This window comes from Mirounga angustirostris, unplaced genomic scaffold, assembly GCF_029215605.1.
Source record: "Mirounga angustirostris isolate CCGP_5_RB_7025 unplaced genomic scaffold, mMirAng1.0.hap1 SCAF_8, whole genome shotgun sequence".
In the NCBI taxonomy this organism is placed as follows: Eukaryota; Metazoa; Chordata; class Mammalia; order Carnivora; family Phocidae; genus Mirounga; species Mirounga angustirostris.
The window spans coordinates 116,589,604-116,610,181 of record NW_026991716.1 but is presented as its reverse complement, the minus strand read 5'-3'; the positions used below and the strand labels follow the sequence as shown (position 1 = coordinate 116,610,181).

The window sequence follows — 20,578 nt, the reverse complement described above, 5'->3', positions numbered from 1 at the left end:
CCAGGTGCTCAATAACTGTAATCTTTAAACTCTTTTAGATTTTCAGGTTGAATTAAATGGATCACTAGAACAAAGGCACAAAATATAAAATGAAACATACCTAGAATTTCAAATCTGGTAAGAAATCATAGATGCTACATTAGTAGCACTTACTTGTTCTTATAATCTCGAGGATCCTCCCAAGAGTTTTGTAGGCAAGGGAAATCGGTTGCTTGAGACTTAACAGCACAGTTAACTTAAATCCATTACTTACAAATTACATATATTTTGTCTGTCATTTAGATAGATAAGAATCACTGTTATCAAATATAAACAAAAAATAGAGGATTTTTTTAAATTTCAAGAAATAAAAACTAAGCAGCCTTATTTTTTTCTCCCTTACAACATTCGTCTATCTAAATTAATGGAAGTTTCATGAGTCTTGGTTGTGAAGAATCTTCATGATCACTTAGTTCAATTTTTTTTATTTTATAAAAGCAATACTTTGTTTAGATTCCAATTCAGTGAAGGAAGGAACTCCATATCCAGGACAGAGTAAGTGTTCAGTGTATGTTGAATGGATGAATGAAATTTTAATGAGTGACATTTAATGAATTAAAATGAATGACATTTTAATTTGGGTAAATGTATCCCATTACAATAATTTTGAGTCCTCATTTAATTACCAAAAGCTTAATATATGTCTTTTCTCTCTGAGTTGGGGTTGGGTTAGTTAGAATCATAAATTTCTTTATTATTCTTATGTCTTGGGAACCATTTAATCCTATAATGGGATTATTTCCATTGAGAGAAAAAAAATAAATAGAATGCGCAATTCCTTATTCTAAGAATTTTATAATCTTACTGCAAAAGGTTTTGGAAATTTTAGGGCAAATAAGCCCAAATTAATGTATCATATTAGATGTAAGTGCATAGTTATCTGTGGAAGTAATTATAAAAAATAATGGATAATAAATGATCAAGAAAAAAATAATAAGTACAAGTAAATAATTCTTGACAACCTAACTCTGTTGTACTTCACAAGTGTAATGCAAGCCTTTCAGAACCTTACAAGACTATATGCTTCATGAGGACAAGGACCATTAATGTTCATCATCATATTTCTTCTCATAGAATAGTTTATTTATTGATCAGAGTCCTTGGGGAAATACATTTTATTTTAAAAATAAATTTGGAGGGGCGCCTGGGTGGCTCAGTTGGTTAAGCGTCTGCCTTCGGCTCAGGTCATGGTCTCAGGGTCATGGGATGAGTCATGGGGCTCCCTGCTCAGCGGGGACCTTCTTCTCCCGCTCCTTCTATTGTTTACTCTGCTTGTGCTCTCTGGCTCTCTCTGTCAAATACATAAATAAAATCTTAAAACAAACAAACCAACTTGGAAAAATGTAAAGGTGAAAAACAGCCTGTGAGTCAATATTTTGTTACAGCTCTAGGAGAGAAGTCATCAGTACATGAGAGGTCTATAGGTACAGATCAGGATACTCAGAAATGCATAATATTGCTTAAGGACCAAGCTATATTTGTGTCAAATACTTATATAGGATTTTTTAGGAAGTTTATACTAAGGATAATACTTAGGCTGTTATTCTGATTTGATTAATGAAACACTTCTGAGTCAAGATTTCAGCATCATAAATACCTACATAGTGTGATTCCCAATGGCAGCTCATGAAAAAGGGGTGATGCATTGCTTAGAAGAAACTAAAACAGCAAACTTTTTCTTCACTAATATTAAAGATGGTAAATACCTTTCTAGAAAAAGTATAAATGGTTAGAACCTTGCATAGAGAACAAAAACTCTTAAATTTAAATTAGCTTCCCAGTCTCATTTAAATAAATGAAGAAGAAAAGTTAAGCCTGTAGATTCATGTAGAAATATTCCTACTTTTGGAAAGATGGTTTAGGAAAAACACCAGAGTAGTCATTTTATAATAATAGGTAAGTTTACAAAATTGCATCAGAAAGCACTTGAAAAAAATTCAACCAACTTACTCTTTTTTTCATATCCGTTAGTAGTTACAGCCTTTTTAGGTCTCATCCTAGAGATTTTTCAAAACCTTAAAATACTGAATTTCACCTTGTAATATGTAGAAGTTTTTAATAAGCACAAACTTACCTAGGATGCTTTTCTAATTACTTCGGTCACTTCCTTCTAACACTGTACAGTTTAGTGAACTAATTTGTATTTTACCTAGGATTTATTTGAATGTTTTCATAAAACCAAGAGAAAAGCAAACCTTTCATTTTACTGAGTTGTAAATGAAACGATCAAGTCAGAGCCATGCTTTGTGAATCCCTTCAACTGCTGGGCCAGCTGAGCTTCAGGGCCCTACCTGCTGTCAGCCATAGCCATTCTGCTTGGCTCTCTTCTCTGCACTGGACTTAACTTTCCTTTGAAGAAAAGCTTCTGTAACTAAAAACAGAGATTTGAAATCAGAATTGTGATTTCTCCCAGGTCTGAGCAGAATCAGAGCCCATGTCTAGTTATTTTGGTTGAACACTTTTGTTATAATTTGTAGGGTTTTTTTCAGCTTGTCTAAATGCAGAGTTGTCATGTTTTGGTTTTAGAACTAGCTGTGGTCATTCGAATGTTTGCAAATTATAGTCTAAGATTTCACTTAATTTAACCTGTTAGAATCCTTTAAAAGAACTGGACTGTTTCCACATACTTAAATTTTTTTCCCTGTGGATCTAGATGAAGCCAATCTGCCTATGTGGTGTTAGCAAAGAACACCAAAATTGTTAATAGGGATTTACAAAAGCAAGAGAAAAGGGGAGTGGGTATGAGGTTTTTAATGCAGTTGCAAATATAACTAATGGGACTCTTTCCTGAGGACTAGGATGAAGGGTCAGTGTTCAGCACATAAAAGTGCCCTGAGAGGGAAAAATGAGTCTGTTTTTTGTACAGTGGACAAGAAGAAAATAATGTACTATTCTCACAGAAACTGCTTTTTGTATGTAATTCTTTGTCAGTTCCAAATTGAATTGAATAGGATTGGTTTCATTCTTAATAACTTGCAATTTAACCTGTTCTTTGTCCTGTTTCTATTTATCTGTGTCACTGAAAGGAGTGTAAAGTATATCGTAGGCTGGTTGATTCGATCACATTGCTGATAGCTGTTCATGGGTTAGATAGCACTGATACAGTTTCTGTAGATATTGGTCAAAGAGCTAATGAACTAAGGTCAGTGTTTACTTTTGGGGGCATCATCATTATCAAAGAGCAAGTAAGTTATGCTAGATGGCCTGGTTTCTACTTTATATATTTGAGTCCCTCACTAGATTGTAAGCTTTTGGGATTAGTAGATAAATTTCTCATCTCCATCTTTTCTTCTCAGCATCAATGCCTAGTAGAAGTTGTAGTTTTTAGAAAATCAAGTATTAGTTGAATTAATGAATTAAAAACTTCTTTGCTGAAAGTATTAAGAAAATGTAGACAGAGTTATCTCCCTTAAGGATAGTGTTTGAGCAAAAAAGATTGTTAAGTCTCTGTCCTGTTGGAAGAATGAGTTAGGGATGAAACTATTTTTTTAAAATACTACTTTATCTTTAGGAACACATTTAGTTCCAGGTTTTACAAAATATCTCCATTATGCCATCTGTTTTGATAGGACTATATGGCTAAGGCTATGGCCCTGAATTCTGTTATTTTACAGGATATTTTCTTCTTATCTCAGTGTTTGCTGGACTGTTTTTCTCCTGGGATCCTCCACATCTGTATTTACGTGGTTTGGGTCTAGCTAACTTATCATTTCCACCTTGATAGACTAGCCACTTAGCAGAGATCATTTTTGGTCTGCAAGTGTAAGGAATAAGAAGAGACAACTCCTCTGCCCTTCTGACCTTATAGGATGTCAGTTGAGTTGGTTTAAACACTTTTTTTCCTATCTCTGTTTTCTGTAGAGTAACTGAAGAAAATGGTCACAGTTTCCACACACCTCAAAAAGGACATCTTAGTGAAGGAACTGGCATTGCTGCTTCTGATGTTCTTGACACTGTTTCTAAATCAGTTCTTCCATCCCACACCATTCAAACATCAGAAGAGCAGAGTTCAGCACCAACGCTGGTGAAAAAGTCTGGCAAGCTGAGGCAGCAAATAGATGTCAAAGCGGAACTGGAGAAGCGGCAGGGCGGGAAGCAGCTCCTCAACTTGGTGGTTATCGGTAATGTCCTTTGTTCCTCTGGGTGCCTGGTCGCCTCTGCCTTAGCCTGGCCACTTCCTGGTGGCAGCATGGACACTCGTTCCCGCTCTGAGTTTCTGTCTGGGTGTAAATGGACACAAGCAAGGAGGCATCGCATCATAATGCTTTCTGGTCACCCTTGGGAAATAATGCCAAGTTACCAAGGAGGTCATTAGACTTGCTTGTGGCATTTTAATTTTGTGAATGTTTCCAAAATGCCACGTCTTATTGACACTTTGAATGTCCAAAAGTCAAGGAAATGTCCCCCCTCTCTAAAAAGACACTCTTTTTTTCTCCACTTATTTTAACTGTCATTTGATAAACATTGGTATTTATTACTCTAAACACTGACATGAACTATTGGATTACATATTCATGCAATGCCTCAATGTGAACAGCGTCTGAAAATGTACCAAGTATTAATCCTGAATCAATTTTCCGTAGGTCATGTTGATGCTGGGAAAAGTACTCTGATGGGCCATATGCTTTATCTTCTGGGTAATGTAAACAAAAGAACTATGCATAAGTATGAACAAGAGTCTAAAAAGGCTGGCAAAGCTTCGTTTGCATATGCATGGGTCTTGGATGAGACTGGCGAAGAAAGGGAAAGGTAGTCACTATATTTCAAAATTTTCAGTTTGAAATGATATATAATCTTTTAAATAAGTATGTAGTATGTGTTGAATATGTATGAAACATGCCATGGAATATTCTAGAAACTTCTTTTAGAGAAAACTTTTAATTATCAGGGGAATATTTTTATTATAGGTTCCATTATATCTATATACATTTTCTACTCTTCCAAATTCTATGAGAATAGTTGAAAAGAGTGTTTATAAACAAACAAACAAATAAAAACCATACACAGAAAAAGGCAGTAAAAAACCTGGGAGAAGTTTCAGTTGTCCCTTTCCTAAGTATATGTCAAATTGACTTGATTTTGAATTAAAATTATGAATAAGACTAAATTTTATATAAGGTAACTTTAAGGACAGGTAACTTTTTGTAGTAAACTGTCTTCTGTCTGGAATTAAAATGACCAGTAAATTTAAATTATCAGACTTAATTCATCTTTATACTTTCTGTAGTATGTTTTTATATGAGATAGAGTCAACAAACTAGTAATTAAACCTACTTCCTACCATAGAAATTTAATCTAGTCTATTGCTGTGCCCAGTGCTAACTCTGCAGGAGAGAACAGCTACTCATATACCTCTGGCCAAAGTATTTCTTTTCTTTTCTTTTATAAGATTTTATTTATTTGACAGAGAGAGACACAGCGAGAGAGGGAACACAAGCAGGGGATGTGGGGGAGGGAGAAGCAGGCTTCCTGCGGGGCTCGATCCCAGGACCCTGGGATCATGACCTGAGCCTAAGGCAGACGCTCAACGACTGAGCCACCCAGGTGCCGCCAAAGTATTTCTTTTGAGGTCTTTTTAGAGTGTTGGTATGTATCATGTCAGAACTGTCCAGGCGGGGGGAGCCACTAGCACCTTTGTCAGGAAAGGAAGGGGACAGCTAATAGGTGAAATGGCAGGTATATCAACTGCGTCAAAATAATGACTAAGGACTCTGAAGTCCTCTGAAAGTCCTAAATCAACCAAGAAATTATCCCATGTTCCCTGTCTTCTTTCTGAGTATGATTAGAGAATATATTTGGATTTTTATACTTTATAAAAAGTGTGTATTTATTTTCTTGGGGAGTCTTGAATAGTCTACATTATAATACATAAGGTATTTCTCAATAAAGGGTCACAATATTCCTTAGCTCTTCTGATCAACAGAATTTTATATCATGGTGGGTTTTTTTTTTTTTTCCTTGTAGGTGGTCTTTTTTATTCTATATCGCATCATAAACTTGTTTTCCAGCCTCGTAAGGAAAATTAGTTGGTTGCAAATTTTTGGAAAATGAATATTGGAAAACAGTAGAATTTTTGTATGATGTCAGTGTTAGAAGACTAAATAATTTCCATCTACCAGCTTACCAAGCAGATTATTAAAATATATGGCTCTTTAGTTATATTTGTGTCATCTGCTAAGTAGGTAAAGAGATTGAGAACAGTAAAATTTAAGTTAGAATAACTTGTTTGAATTTACTTAATATGTGAGCTGAGCTGGCAAGTGAGCTAATTATCTAATTCCTAGAATAGTCAATAATTTTAGTGGGGTTTTTATTTTTATTTTTTATTTTTGATAATACATCTACTGGTTGGCTGTTACATTTTTGCTGCTGGTAGTTTTCTGTTGCTCAGCATGATGCAAATTTAGAATATTCTTTGGTTCTGTAGATAGCAGATGCTTCTAGATACATAATGAGAGTTTTAACTCACCACTGTATGTTCCTTAATAGCATTTCAAAAATACAGTGTGTTACTTATCCTACCACGTTAAATATTTATAAATCGTCTATTCTCAGGTGTTGAACAGAAATTAGTAAAATGAGTGACATTTATATATCCTTAGGGTTACAAATGCAGACCAGAGCTGGCTCAAGAGTGTATTCTGGTCAAAGCAGTCTTAGGGAGGAGCTCAGAATAAGTCTTGGTTCGTCAGTATTCTAGGCAATTTTTTGAAGATTATTAGAGAGAATTAAGCATCATTTTCACCAAGTCAAATGGCCCATTGTTTAAGCTAGAATGACTTGATCAAGGAGACCCACAGTTACCTTACCACTCGCTCTGCTAAGGGAGACACATAAATTATTATCATTGTCAGAACACTTGATAGTAAAAGGGAGTGCTCATTCCTTATTCTGGACTGTTTGGGGCAAATCAGGATGATGATTACCCAGTTTATTGCCCACCCGATTTCCCTTTCCTGATTTCTGGAAACACTCAGTACCTTTGTAGACTCTCCCTGGGCTTTCTTACAAGCCGAACCTACATTTTTGTGGCTAAGAAGAGGCACTGTGTTGGTCTCCAAGAAGGACAAAACGGAATGGGAAACAAACTACTGTTTATCTCTCGCAGTTTTTAAAAAATTTGCTCTCTTCCTTTGATATTTCTTTTTTTCTAAATGTGTAATGTACTAACCTACCTTGCAAATGAAAGTTTTATGTTTATTTTTATAATTAGTGAAGCATCTACATATGAAGATGCGGAAAACTTCCTCCCGATAGTGGTCATGCTCCACGTTACCTTCTCATGTGCAGTATTTACTGTTTCCTCCTCCAGAGGTGTCCCTATATTATCTTTCTTTGCTCACAGTCTACCTAGCCTTTTACCAAAAGGAAAAAAAAAAAAAGAGAGAAATGGGAAATATCCAGCATTTTGATTAAGCTCGTGCTGCATCCACAGCCTTATTTTAAAGCCATACATGTGAAATTTTGTTACAGCAGAGATTCTAGCCCCAATTGATAGCTTAATTCGTCAAAATAGTAAACAGTGTAATAAAATTCCCCTTATTTCTTAAGAAGTTAGACTGTCATTTAGCCTATATTATTAAGTAATTTAGTCCATAGCACTGATTATTTCTATAGTGTGTTCTAACCATTTTATGTTTTCTTTAAGGGGAGTAACAATGGACGTTGGTATGACAAAGTTTGAGACCACTACCAAAGTTATTACATTAATGGATGCTCCAGGCCATAAGGATTTCATTCCAAATATGATTACAGGAGCAGCCCAGGTACCAGATATTTCCTGAATTATACTACACTGATTGTACATACAGTTTCCTGATGCTGAGCTTATAATTCTAGGATTACAACTTTTAAAATATTTTGAAATTAAAAATTTTAACTTTTGAAAAGTTTTGAAAAAATAAAGATTGTATTTTTATGATCTTATTGGTACCATATAAAAGTTTTTCTAATTATTATATAGAAGCAAATGTATAAAAGCTATGAATTTATTATAGTAAAAATAATGGTAAAGTACTGGATGAGATATAGCTTTATATTATATTAATAAGTTGGAGTGAATATTTCAATATCTGCCTTTTTGCTGTATTTATAGTCAGGGCCTGTATCTTTTAAAAGCGCTGATTTGTGCAGAAACAGTGAAGCTTGGGAGTTTTGCCCCTGTGGTTTATTTACTTTCTCTGTAGAATTAAAAAATAGTTGCAATTTGTAGAATTACATGGTTCTTAAGGATATGGAAAAAAATCAAAGACAATAACTTTAAATAATTAAAACAATGAAAATAGCACTGCCTATAGAGGACATGGATTTTTTTTAATAAAAGATGATTATTGGAAAATATAAAGAGTTCAAAAGTTTGCCTGTGTCTGGCAAAAAGTGTGACTTAAGCAATTGGCCATTTTCTGAGTTCTTAACATCTATTTAAAGGGAATGTTAATATGAGCATTTGTCAACCTAAAAAGGATGTTATATAAATAAATTAGAATATATTTAAAGATAAATGAGAAAATATTCTATTTTAGGAAGTTGATACATAATTTCAGAATATTAATTTAAGATCCATGGACTGAACAAGATATTGAAGATTGAAAAATAATTATCACTCTTGACTGAGTACCAGATATGGGCTAGACAGTGTATGAGGTGTTTTGTATACATTTAGTTTAATCCTTATAATGAAGGTGCATATTATTCCTGTTTTATTTTACTTTTTTTTAAGATTTTATTTTTAAGTAATCTCTCCACCCACGGTGGGGCTCGAACCCACAACTCCGAGACCAAGAGTTGCATGTTCTACCAACTGAGCCATCCAGGTGCCCCATCCCTTTTTTAAATTAATGTACTTCTCATTGCATTTACCAAAGGATACAATATATTTTTCCCTTTGTTTCATTGTGTGTGTGTGTGTGTATTTGTTTTCATTCGATGAATACTTGCTGAATGTCTGCTGTGTGCCAAGCACTATGGTAGGCAGTATAGGGATATGAACTAAGAAGCACATTTTGGTAGTTTAATGGGAGAGGCAAACATCAAGCAGTTATAGTAAAATGTCTTTGAATCCTAGAATCTTAGAATCTAGAATAATCATAAAGATTGTTTTTTCCAAACTCCTAATGGAATTAGCATAGGAAAGGATTTCAGAAATTATCAATTGAATTCTATTATATGACAAATGAAGAAATGGGCTCAACATATTAGGGAACTTAGCCTGCAAAATACTGGGGTAGGCTTTTAGGGATACAAAGAAAAATGTGGGGTATGGGGCTTCTCCTCAAGGAAATCACGTAGGAAGGTAAAACATGTAAAGACGAAAGGCTAACACAAATGTACTACAAGAAGAATATACACAGTATATGTGATAAGGAAAGATCTCTTTGTAGTGCCGAAGAGGCTTCCTTAAAAACGTGTAGGCATTTGAGCTCCCAAAGACAAGCTGCTGCATGAAAAAATAGAGAAATTGCCCTGGAATTTTTTGGAGATGATAATAAAGAAAATTAGGAAGAATACTTACTGCCTTCGATATCTTAATGTCAATTCAGTGAATTTCAAAAAAATTTTTTTTTTATTTTAGATTTTGTTTATATGACAGAGAGAGAGAGAGCACAAATGGGGGTGCAGCAGAGGGAGAACAAGAAGCAGGCTCTCTGCTGAGCAGGGAACCCGATGCGGAACTCGACCCCAGGACCCTGGAATCATGACCTGAGCCGAAGGCAGATGCTTAACCGATTGAGCCACCCAGGCATCCCAGTGAATTTCAGATTTTAACCTAAGAAAATAAATATAATTTGACAGTTATCAGCAAAACCTGATTAGGAGATTTACAGTTATTGAGTCTAGGATTTGGAAGGTCAGGGCTGGGTGCTTTATATAAACTACACTTATTCTTCGTTGTTTCTGTGAAGTGAGCAAATTTTTTTTCTTCTTTTAAGTTTTCATTTAAATTCCAGTTAGTTAAGATACAGTGTAATATTATTTTCAGGTCTACAATATTGTCATTCCACACTTCCATAAAACACCTGGCGCTCCTCACAACCAAGTGCTCTCTTTTTCTTTTTAAAGTTTTTATTTAAATTCTAGTTCGTTAACATACAGTGTAATAGTAGTTTCAGGTGTACAATTTAGTGAATCAGCACTTACATACAAGTAAAATGATACCCAGCAAGATTAAGCAATTTGCCTGAGGTGAGGTGTAAGGCCTGTTAGCGAGTACACGTGAGTGAAACAGAGTCAGTTTTCAAATGGATTGCTCCAATTTGTGCTCTTAACCAAGAATTCTTGTTCAAAGAACTGGATCTCATTGAAGAAGTTAGGGTTCAACATTTCAAGTCATGAAGGATTGGAAATGAATGCTGAGCTCTTAAGACGAGAAGAAAGGCAGGAATATTTGGGTAAGAATAAAAGGAAAAAAGAACAGAAATCATAATGTAAATTGCCCCACCAAAGTATGTGGTTGATACTTCCAATGTAAAGTTCTGTTCAGAGCAAAGTATCTAATAAATTCTTTACTTACTTTATGACTTTTATTACTCATTATGGTAAACATTATATGGCAAAGTCTGTGAAATTCTTTAAAGACTGGATAGCACAAACTTAAAATGTCATTGAGGAAACAAGGAAGAGGAAAGCTATTATGGACTCTGTTCAGACCACAAGGCCAGAGCACTTCCTGTGGATGGAATGTAAGAGGACCCTCCAGAGAGCGATTATCCAGTACCAGTCTGAGCTAGCTCAGGAGGGGACTGCTGGAGTTCATTATTACATCCTGGATTAGAGAAAAGCAAATTTCTATAAAAACAGGTAGGCCTGCGAGGCAAAAACTGCAAAAGGGGAAAATGCAAGAGTGCTCCTTTCAAGAATGTCCTGACAGTGCATCAACAGAAATAGTTGATGGATGAAAGTGCACAAACCATTCTCTGCAAATTTTCAAAGACTGCATCCACATGATGCAAGTGGAGTCACATAAAGAAGTATCAACACGGGCGCATGGGTGGTTCAGTCAGTTAAGCGGTTAAGTGTCTGCCTTTCGGCTCAGGTCATGATCTCGTGGTCCTGGGATCGAGTCCCGTATCTGGCTCCCTGCTCAGCGGGAAGCCTGCTTCTCCCTCTGCCTGCTGCTGCCCCCTGCTTCTGCTCTCTCTCTCTCTCTTTCAAACAAATAAATAAATAAAATTAAAAAAAAAAAAAGCATCAACACAAAAGAATAGTGGGAACCCGTAAAACTAGTGTCAATAAGGCTAAAGAGGAAAAGGACCCAAGCCTAAGGTTAGCTTTTTTCCTTCCCTTTTTTGTGTATAAATGGAGTGTGAGAGGAAAAATGTCTTTCACCTGATTCTCAAAATGCTCCAGAAAGATTAGGAACCCTTGTTAAGTCAAGATTCTTTTTCTCTGCCATAAAGGGTGAATGTGCTCTTTTTGCATAACTCATTTATTCACAGTTTTTCTTCCTTATAAATAGTACTCTGGAAGACATCTTTGTTGATTTATAATTCTCTAGGATAAATTCCAGGAAGTCGAAGTGATGGGAAGCAAAATATAAGTATAATTTTAAGGCTCTTGATACTTACTGTGAAAATGCCCTCCAGAAAGCTTCCTCCCTTAAACAGGCGGTGCAGAAGAATGCTGGTCTCACTACACTCTTGCCTGTAGTAAATCATTGTCTTTTAAGTCTGGCTTATGTGATTTCTAAAAGTGGGATAAGGAAAGAGTATGTTCATGTGCTTTTAATGCCTTTTTTTTTTTTTTTTTTTGGTTTCTGGTGAATTTGAATTTTTTCATGGTTCTCGGCCATTTGTATTTCTTTAGCAAATTGTTTGCTTGTACCCCTTAACTATTTTTCCACAGAGCTGTGTCTTTTTTCCCTGTTTTAGTAAAATTCATATTAAGATTATAACTTTTACAAATATCTGTCCCTGTTTACTTATGTTTTAACTGTGTTTATGTATTTCCTCCTTTGCCTAGATATTTTGTTATGTAATCAAATATGGGAATTTTTTTATTCTTTATGTCATTATTTTTGGCCACATGCTAGTATTTTTTTTATATTTAAATTTAATCCATCTGTGTAAGTCTTTTGTTTGATTTGCTTTGGGGTTTGGTGTTCAGGTTAGAGTCTGCCTTTAAAATCTGACCACAATTAATCGACTTATCTGTTCTTTGAATTAAAATGCTGTGATGTTATTCCTAGTTTTGATTATTTCTTCTTTCTTAGGCGGATGTAGCCGTTTTAGTTGTAGACGCCAGCAGGGGAGAGTTTGAAGCTGGATTTGAGACTGGGGGACAAACACGGGAACATGGCCTTTTGGTTCGTTCTCTTGGAGTCACACAGCTTGCGGTTGCGGTCAATAAGATGGATCAGGTATTTGAAGGCGAATGAGCATTCACTTCATTTCAGATGTTAAGATGTTATCCTGCCATATCGATGACCTCAGAGGTGACTAGTGTACATCTTATAAGTCTGGTGGCCATATTTAAAAGAATTAATTCGTGATCCTCATATTAAATGAGATACAAGTAATTTTTAAGCAAAAAAGATGTCTTCTCTCACTTTCAACATTAATTTTAAAAATCTTACCCAAAAACTAATGATGTACTATATGTTGGCTGATTGGATTTAAATAAAAAAAAAGAAAAAATCTTTTAGTTATAAAATAATACACAATTTGATTTAGTATAAAGAAATCTGAAATAACTTATATTTCCAGCTCCCCTTTTTCCCCCGAAATCTTAACTTTTCGTTTTGTGCATCCATCCTGTTTATTTTTATAGGTGAAAATATTTTTCTTCATAACGATGTGTTATAATTTGTTTTGTTATCTCCTTTTTAAAAAAATGATAATGTTCTTGTGCATGTTTCCAAGTAATTAACTTTTGTATGAACAGGTTGTTTTTACAGCTTTTTTCTAGTCTGTTTTAAAAATATATGTAACTTACTCAAATAATCCCCTATTTGTGAATATTTCCAGGTGTGTGTGTGTGTGTATGTGTGTGTGTGTGTGTATTTAGAAATAGCTTATTCTTTGGAAATTTCTGGGCCTAAGGGCATATGCATTTTTAAGACTTGCTATATATATGGTCAAAATGCCTTCAAGAAAAGTTCTAGTTATTTACTCTGAGCACATAGAGTATATGCATTTTCCCAAACACTTATCAACACTGCTGTTATTAAATGATTATTTTCTAATTTGATATGCAAAACATGTTTCTTTTTTTGTTAACTTTTCAACAAATCTTAAATATTTAAATATACTTTGTATATTTATTAATCATTTATGTTTTTAATTTTGGAATTATTTATATAATTTGCTCATTTTCAAAACTTTTCTTACCAATTTTTAAGTATAATTTATTTATTAAAGATATTAATCCTTTATCTTGTCTTATATATTTTTCCCAATTTGTTATTTTGCTTTTCATTTTCTTTACTTTTCATTTTGTGTGTTTTTGACATATATTCAAATTTATAAATATTTCCTTTTGATTGTTTTTTTATGCTTAGGTATTTGCTTACCCTGAGATCAGATACTTATTCACCTACATTTTTCTACATAGTTCTTTTACAGTATCATTATTACACCTACCTTTTATTTTTCCCTAGTATTTTAGTATGAAAAAATTAAAATACAGAGAATAGAAAAAAGAAAAGAATAGTAGAAAGAATTTTACAAAAAATACCATATTATACCCACTACTTAAGATTCTCCTACGTACTTGATTGCATCTTTTTCTATCTACCCTGTGTCCATCCATTAATTCATCTTATTTTGACAAGAATTTCCAAGTAAGTTACACGTTGTTACACTTACCCCTGAATACTACAGCATGCAGAGTTCATATCACATACACATTTTTAATCTATTTGGCTTGGGGGGCTGTGTATCAATAATTTTATTTTACTTACAGTAGTTGGTCTGAGCGCAGTTTAATAAATTATTTACTCTGTCTGCTTACATTTGAAATCACTTATAGCATATACAAAAAGTTCTATCTATATTGGAGTTTGTTTCTAGGCTTTCTATTGTAGGAAAAGTTATTTTTAGATCATATTAATAGTAAGGTTTCATATTCTGAGTTTAAATTTTAATAGATTTCATATTGAATAGATTTTATATTTATATTTTATAGTCTTGATTTTTTTATATTTTATTGCAGAAATTTAAATTTTACATATAGCATGGTCTGAAGCATAGTTTTAAAAATTGAATCTTTATCAGGTTAACTGGCAACAAGAAAGGTTTCAAGAGATTACTGGAAAGCTTGGGCACTTTCTTAAGCAAGCAGGTTTTAAGGTAAGATAATTTTAAATTTATTTAGTTATCTTAAGTCTCATCTTACTGATATGGGAGAAAAACCTAATACTTTGGTGTTCTTAAGTATGTTTATTTTCGTTTGTTTTTATTTCTGCCTCGTATCATGTATATCTTAGGTTCTTTGGGTTACTTCACCATAAGAAAATTGCAAAGTTTATTTATAAATTGGTTTGGATTTAACAAAAATAAAAGACTTTTCTGCAGTTATTAAATTAGGTGGATAAGTTTAGGGAGGTTATAGAGGAATGGAAACTACACTTCCACTGCAGTGGAAACTAGTGGAGAGGAATTTCTCTAGCAAAATGTAAATGAAATATGCCTATGTTACCAGGTAAAAATGCTTGAGTGTTTTGGAACAAATTTGTAAGTTTCCCACAAAATCAAAACAGTTGAAAACTGTTGGTTCTATGATTTCTGCTGCTTTTAAAAAAGTACATTGTCGCATTTGCACACTTGGTGCAGCATGGTAATAGTGAGCCTTTTAACTTTTTGAAAGTAGCGTTGTATTAAGTTTCATATATTCAATCCTTTTTAATAGGAAAGTGATGTAGCTTTTATCCCTACAAGTGGTCTCAGTGGTGAAAATCTAATCACAAGATCTCAATCGAGTGAACTCACAAAATGGTATAAAGGACTATGTTTATTAGAACAAATTGGTAAGTATACTGCCATACTAATTTTGATGCATTGTAAGCTTGATGTTATTTAGAGTTCTTTTTTTTTTTTAATTTTATTTATTTATTTGACAGAGAGAGACACAGCGAGAGAGGGAACACAGGCAGGGGGAGAGGGAGAGGGAGAAGCAGGCTTCCCGCGGAGCAGGGAGCCCGATGAGGGGCTCGATCCCAGGACCCTGGGATCATGACCTGAGCCGAAGGCAGACGCTTAACTGACTGAGCCACCCAGGCGCCCCCTTATTTAGAGTTCTTGATGGGAGACAGTGATGTGTGTGAAAAAGCATAGGATTTATAATCAGAAGAGGTAGTGTAGTAGTTTTGAAATCACCTATAGTATTTAAAATAATACTCAATTTTCTTCATTTAATTGAGGCTTGTGCCTATCCTACCTAACCCACAGACTATTGTTGATCTTAAATGAGATAACATGTATGAAAACATTTTATAAACTACCAAGTGTTATATGAATGAGAGTCAATTTGCTATTAGTAATTATAAAAGAAAATTATTTTCTAGGAGAGTTGGGACTATAATGGGCCGATTGGACCTGAGTCAAAAATTACTTTTAAATTAAACCTTGTTTTTTTTTTGCCATTTTTTCCAGATTCCTTCAAGCCTCCTCAGAGATCTATTGATAAGCCTTTTAGATTATGTGTGGCTGATGTTTTCAAAGGTAAGTCCTCCTTCTACGGTGCTGTTCATTCTGGCCCTGGTTTTTCATTTTCTCCTTAGACGAAATTATTACACTGTCTTCATGTGCCAGTGTAAGGATCGTTGCCAAATTAATCTTGAAGTGCATAGTTCTAGTTCTTTAGCTCCCCTGCCCAGGAAACTCTTCAGTTTGCTTCAGTTTATGTCATTTCCCCAGCTCATGCTCCTCCTCCAGATGTGGAGCCCCTTATCCTTTCTCTTCGTAGCCTCCTGTGTTTTTCCTCTCATCGGATCTCTTTAGTTTCTGTATCCTTCAGCCAAACTGGATTGTTAACTATTTCTTAACCACATGGAGTCTTTGTTGCCACTCTGGCTACCCAGTACTCTGCTCTTCTTTTTCTTCACTTGTCCATCTCCTACCCATCTGTAGTGGTCTGGGTCCAGTCAAGAGATAGATACCATACATTGGTAAAAAGAGAAGTTTAATATAAAGAAATATGAATATGATAAAAGGGTGACTGTAAGATGAAAGGAAACTCTGTCTGGTACCGGAGGGCAAACTGTATGCAAAGAAAGAAAAACTTAGGAGGCCGTGCTGGAGAAGGTGTTGTATTAAATCCCTAAGGGTACACCCAATTTAATGTGTACAAGACCCTCTTTAGAAAGCTATAAAATAGAAATGGAATAAAGATCTTAATAAATAAAAGGGTATAGTATATATGTTGGAATAATCAGTACAGTATAGATGTCTGTGGTCTCCCAGATCTCCATTATCACTGAGCGATCAGTGCAGAGTGGGTTCAGAACGGAGCAGCAATAAATTGGTACCTGATGGGCTCACCCATGCACGTACCCTATGGTGCCCCTCTGTGTTCTCTGTATCCTCTGTCATTGCATTGTTTGTGTGGCATTATAATTGTTTCTGTACCTTTTATTTAACTTAGATTGTGAAGTCCTTAAGAGCGAGTACTGTCTCTTCTGTCTTTATCTGCGGGACCTAGCTCAGTGCCTGGCACGTAGTACATGCTTAATAAACGTTTAATAAATGGATGAATGAAGATGCTTCCCAAAAAATCATTCAATGAAATTGAAATGAATCATCACTATTATTAGCTTCCCAATTCTAGTAGTAGAAGAAATATGGTAATGCTTTTTAAAATGCCTGTTACCTATTTAAAATACAAAATACAAAAATAATGCTTTGATTAACAATATTTGCTGACTCTGCTTTTTCACCTTCTGTTCTCTCTCTCGTTGGCTGCTTCCTGGCTTCTGCTTACACTCCTCCCTGTCAGCATTGACTTTGGCAACCAAAGTTGGTAACTCAGGTTACCAAATGACCCTTTGGTTGCCAAAGTCAATACACATTTTTCAGTTCTGTCTTACTTGCACCTTACTTGAATTTGGCATTGCTTCTGAGACTGATAGCCATATCCACCTTGAAACTTTTCTCCCTTGGTTTCTGTGACCCACCATCTCCTGCTATCCTATTTCTCTGACTTCTCTGTGTCTTCTTTGAGGGCTCCTCTTTTTCTGTCTCCTAACTGGTGTTCTGTTGCTTCAGTCTTTTTCTCAATCTACATGCTGTTTTCAGACAGACATCCATGGCTCATCTACCTCCTGCATCCTGATGCTTCCCAAATCTGTATCTCCAGCTCAGGCCTGTTCTCACTCTCTGGATACATGTGCTAACTACTGCTGGACATCTCCACAGGGAGTGTGCTCCCGGGGTCCCATTCTCATGGAATTTGATGTGATTGGTGTCCCCTGGGATGCATCTTCTCCCACCTGTATGTCTTGTAGACACTTCACTTTCACCAAGCCTACACGGCTCTTGTTCCTTAATTTCCTATCTCACATTTAATGCACCATCATCTTAGACTTCTCCCTTTTTGCCATTTCCCTTTTTGCCGTTATCTGTCATCTGCCTTATCACCCAAATATCTACTTTATTCCCAAATTCTTGAGTTTACTTCCTGTCTGCAGTGTGTGCATTTCAGTCCACCTCCCCTCCTCTCTGACACAGAGATACCATCATGTCACTTCTCTGTTCACTATTCTTTACTGGCTTCCTGTTCTTTAACTGAGGATGAAATTCCAGCTCTGACCATGATTTATGAGGCCCCTTTATCATTTGTCCCTTCCTATCCCTGTTGCCTCATGTCTTGCCTTTTCCTCCTTACTCCATGTGGTCCCATAAACATGTCATATAAATGACACATTGGTCTTAGCACATCTCACATGCAGTTATGACTCTGTGCCTTTGCACAAACAGTATCCTGGGTCAGCAGTGTTTTCCTTCTTCCCACTACCCATATACACAAGTACCTGGTAAACCCCTGTTCTTTCTCCTTCTGAGTGCCCAGCTAAAGTGTAGTCATTCCCCCTCATCATGGATTCTTTGGTGTACCTTTTTCTATTTTCACTGTACACTCTAAATAATATTTGTCTCTGGACAGTATAATTGTTTTTGTCTTTTTCTTCACTGGAGTGAACCCCTTTATGGGTAGGGGCTTATATTTCATCTTTTTATCCCTAGAGGTTAGCACATGACCTGGTACTTAGTAAGCACTCAGTAAATATTTGAAAAAGGAATGAATTTCACTTTTTATAACATGAATATTTTTATTTATAAGAAAGTCTAGAGTGGAATGTGGTACGCTGTATTTAGTAGGTGTGTTAAAAATTATGAAATGATCACTGCTTGATGTGCTTTTTACTACCAGTTCTATGTAACTCCTAGGGAACTAACTGTAGCTGACAGCAGTGATCCTCAGATAACATTGCTATATGAATTGTAAGATTTGGGCATGTTTTGCAGATCAAGGATCTGGATTTTGTGTAACTGGTAAAATTGAAGCTGGTTATATCCAGACCGGTGACCGACTACTAGCAATGCCTCCTAATGAAACTTGTACTGCAAAAGGTATTCCTCTGCAAGATTCTTTTGCTAAAAACCTTTAAGTTGAGACAGCAGATTTTTAAAAGTAGTTTAGTTATTAACTCGAGTAAATAACCTCTTAGTGAAATTGTAACTGACTGTCAAAGTGATACTAACTGTTGAAGATAAAAATGTGAAAACATTAAACGATTTTTTCTGTTGTGACTGTGTGTATATAAATGTACATAGAACATTCTAACTGTGGTAGCATTTCTTTTTATTTTTTCTGACACTGATTCTAAAAGCTTGGTTAGGATTTAACCAGATGTATAGACACCTGACAGATACATTTAAAATAGTATGCAGTAGCAGAAATTAAATCTGGCCCCATCCTGGCACTAAACAGGCAATAACAAAGCAGACTGCTTGCTGCACCGTGTTGTTTTGAAATGTGTATTTCAGAATTACTATAAGTTAACAGTTTTGATCATGTTTATACCAAAAAAGTTTTTTTGCACAAAGACCTAAGAAAATAAGATGCAAATGCAGAGAATCCTAATGTTGAAAAGAGAAATTGAGCTAATGTGCCGCAATTACTGCTTTCCCACCTGTAATATATGGCCTTTCATAATGACCAATAACTATTTCTCTCTTCGAATCCTTTGTCCTTGCAAGTGTATGCGTTCTTTCCTAATTCTGCTTAAAAGTTTATAATTCTGTACTTACCTTTTTTTAATTTTTTTAAATTCTGTACTTATCTTAATCTAGCTTCCAACTTCAACATAAAATTGATGATCTATTTTATACTATAGAGTAATAATTTATAACAATTTTAAGCTAAAGTATACTGAGAATGTTAAAAAGTTTAAGATGTCAGTACTTTTCCTCTGTAACTCTTTTTTTTAAAATATTTATTTATTTTGAGAGAGAGGGAGAGAATGAGTGGGAGTGGCAGACGGAAAGGGAAAGAGAATACCAAGCTGACTCCCTGCTGAGCATGGAGCCCAGTGCAGGTCTCGATCTCACAACCCTGAGATCACAACCTGAGCTGAAACCAAGAGTCAGGTGCTTAACCGACTGAGCCACCCAGGCACCCCTCCTCTGTTACTCTTATTTATAGTTTATATCCAGAGTTGGTACCTGACTGGTTTTTAAGTTTGAATGTACATTTTGTTTGAATTAATTTGCTTACTTTATAAGCTGATTTCTTAAAGATTATAAGAAATTAATGAGTATCTGTTTAGGTAACAGAGTTTAAACTAAATTTAAAGATGAATAAGGGAATGAAAGCCAAAGTTACTTCCACTTTAACTTTTTTCTTTCTTGCCAGCCTAGGGATCATGAAAATTCTGTTTAGATAAAAAGCAATGCACGTGGTTTTTTTTTTTTAAGATTTATTTATTTTAGAGAGAGCACGAGAGCACGAGCAGGGGGAGTGGCAGAGGGAGAGAGAATCTCAAGCAGACTCCTCACTGAGTGCGTAGCCCCACAGGAGGCTTGATCTCACAAGCGTGAGATCATGACCTGAGTCGAAACCAAGAGTCGGCCGCTCAGCTGACTGAGGCACCCGGGCGCCCCAGTAATGTGTGCTTTTTATAAAAGAATCATTTTCCATTGACCTATTGTTTGCAAGTTCAGATCTCTGTTTTTGTTTTTTAAAGTGATCAAGAGCTACACTTTTGAAATACTAATTTATTTGTACATTAATGAGCTTTCTTGAGAATAGGAATTTTTATTTTTTTTATTTTTATTTTTTTTAAAAGATTTTATTTATTTATTTGACAGAGAGAGGCACAGCGAGAGAGGGAACACAAGCAGGGGGAGTGGGAGAGGGAGAAGCAGGCTTCCCACTGAGTAGGGAGCCCGATGTGGGGCTTGATCCCAGGACCCTGAGATCATGACCTGAGCCGAAGTCAGATGCTTAACGACTGAGCCACCCAGGCGCCCCAAGAATAGGAATTTTTTTTTTTTTAAGATTTTATTTATTTATTTGACAGAGAGAGAGAGACAGCGAGAGAGGGAAC

The 20,578-nt window shown here is 35.3% G+C and overlaps 1 protein-coding gene across 4 annotated transcripts in view; it reads left to right on the top strand.

Moving 5' to 3' along the window:
• The window catches only part of HBS1L (HBS1 like translational GTPase), an 86,232-nt gene that overhangs the window by 51,066 nt on the left and 14,588 nt on the right, over positions 1 to 20,578 (top strand). For all 4 annotated transcript variants that reach the window (XM_045865588.1, XM_064598122.1, XM_045865589.3 and 1 more), the window contains 8 exons: positions 3,901 to 4,160; positions 4,623 to 4,788; positions 7,688 to 7,805; positions 12,248 to 12,394; positions 14,250 to 14,324; positions 14,884 to 15,001; positions 15,627 to 15,695; positions 18,495 to 18,599. In XM_045865588.1, coding sequence (XP_045721544.1) covers positions 3,901 to 4,160; positions 4,623 to 4,788; positions 7,688 to 7,805; positions 12,248 to 12,394; positions 14,250 to 14,324; positions 14,884 to 15,001; positions 15,627 to 15,695; positions 18,495 to 18,599 — 1,058 coding nt within the window. The remainder of the gene's footprint in view (positions 1 to 3,900; positions 4,161 to 4,622; positions 4,789 to 7,687; positions 7,806 to 12,247; positions 12,395 to 14,249; positions 14,325 to 14,883; positions 15,002 to 15,626; positions 15,696 to 18,494; positions 18,600 to 20,578) is intronic.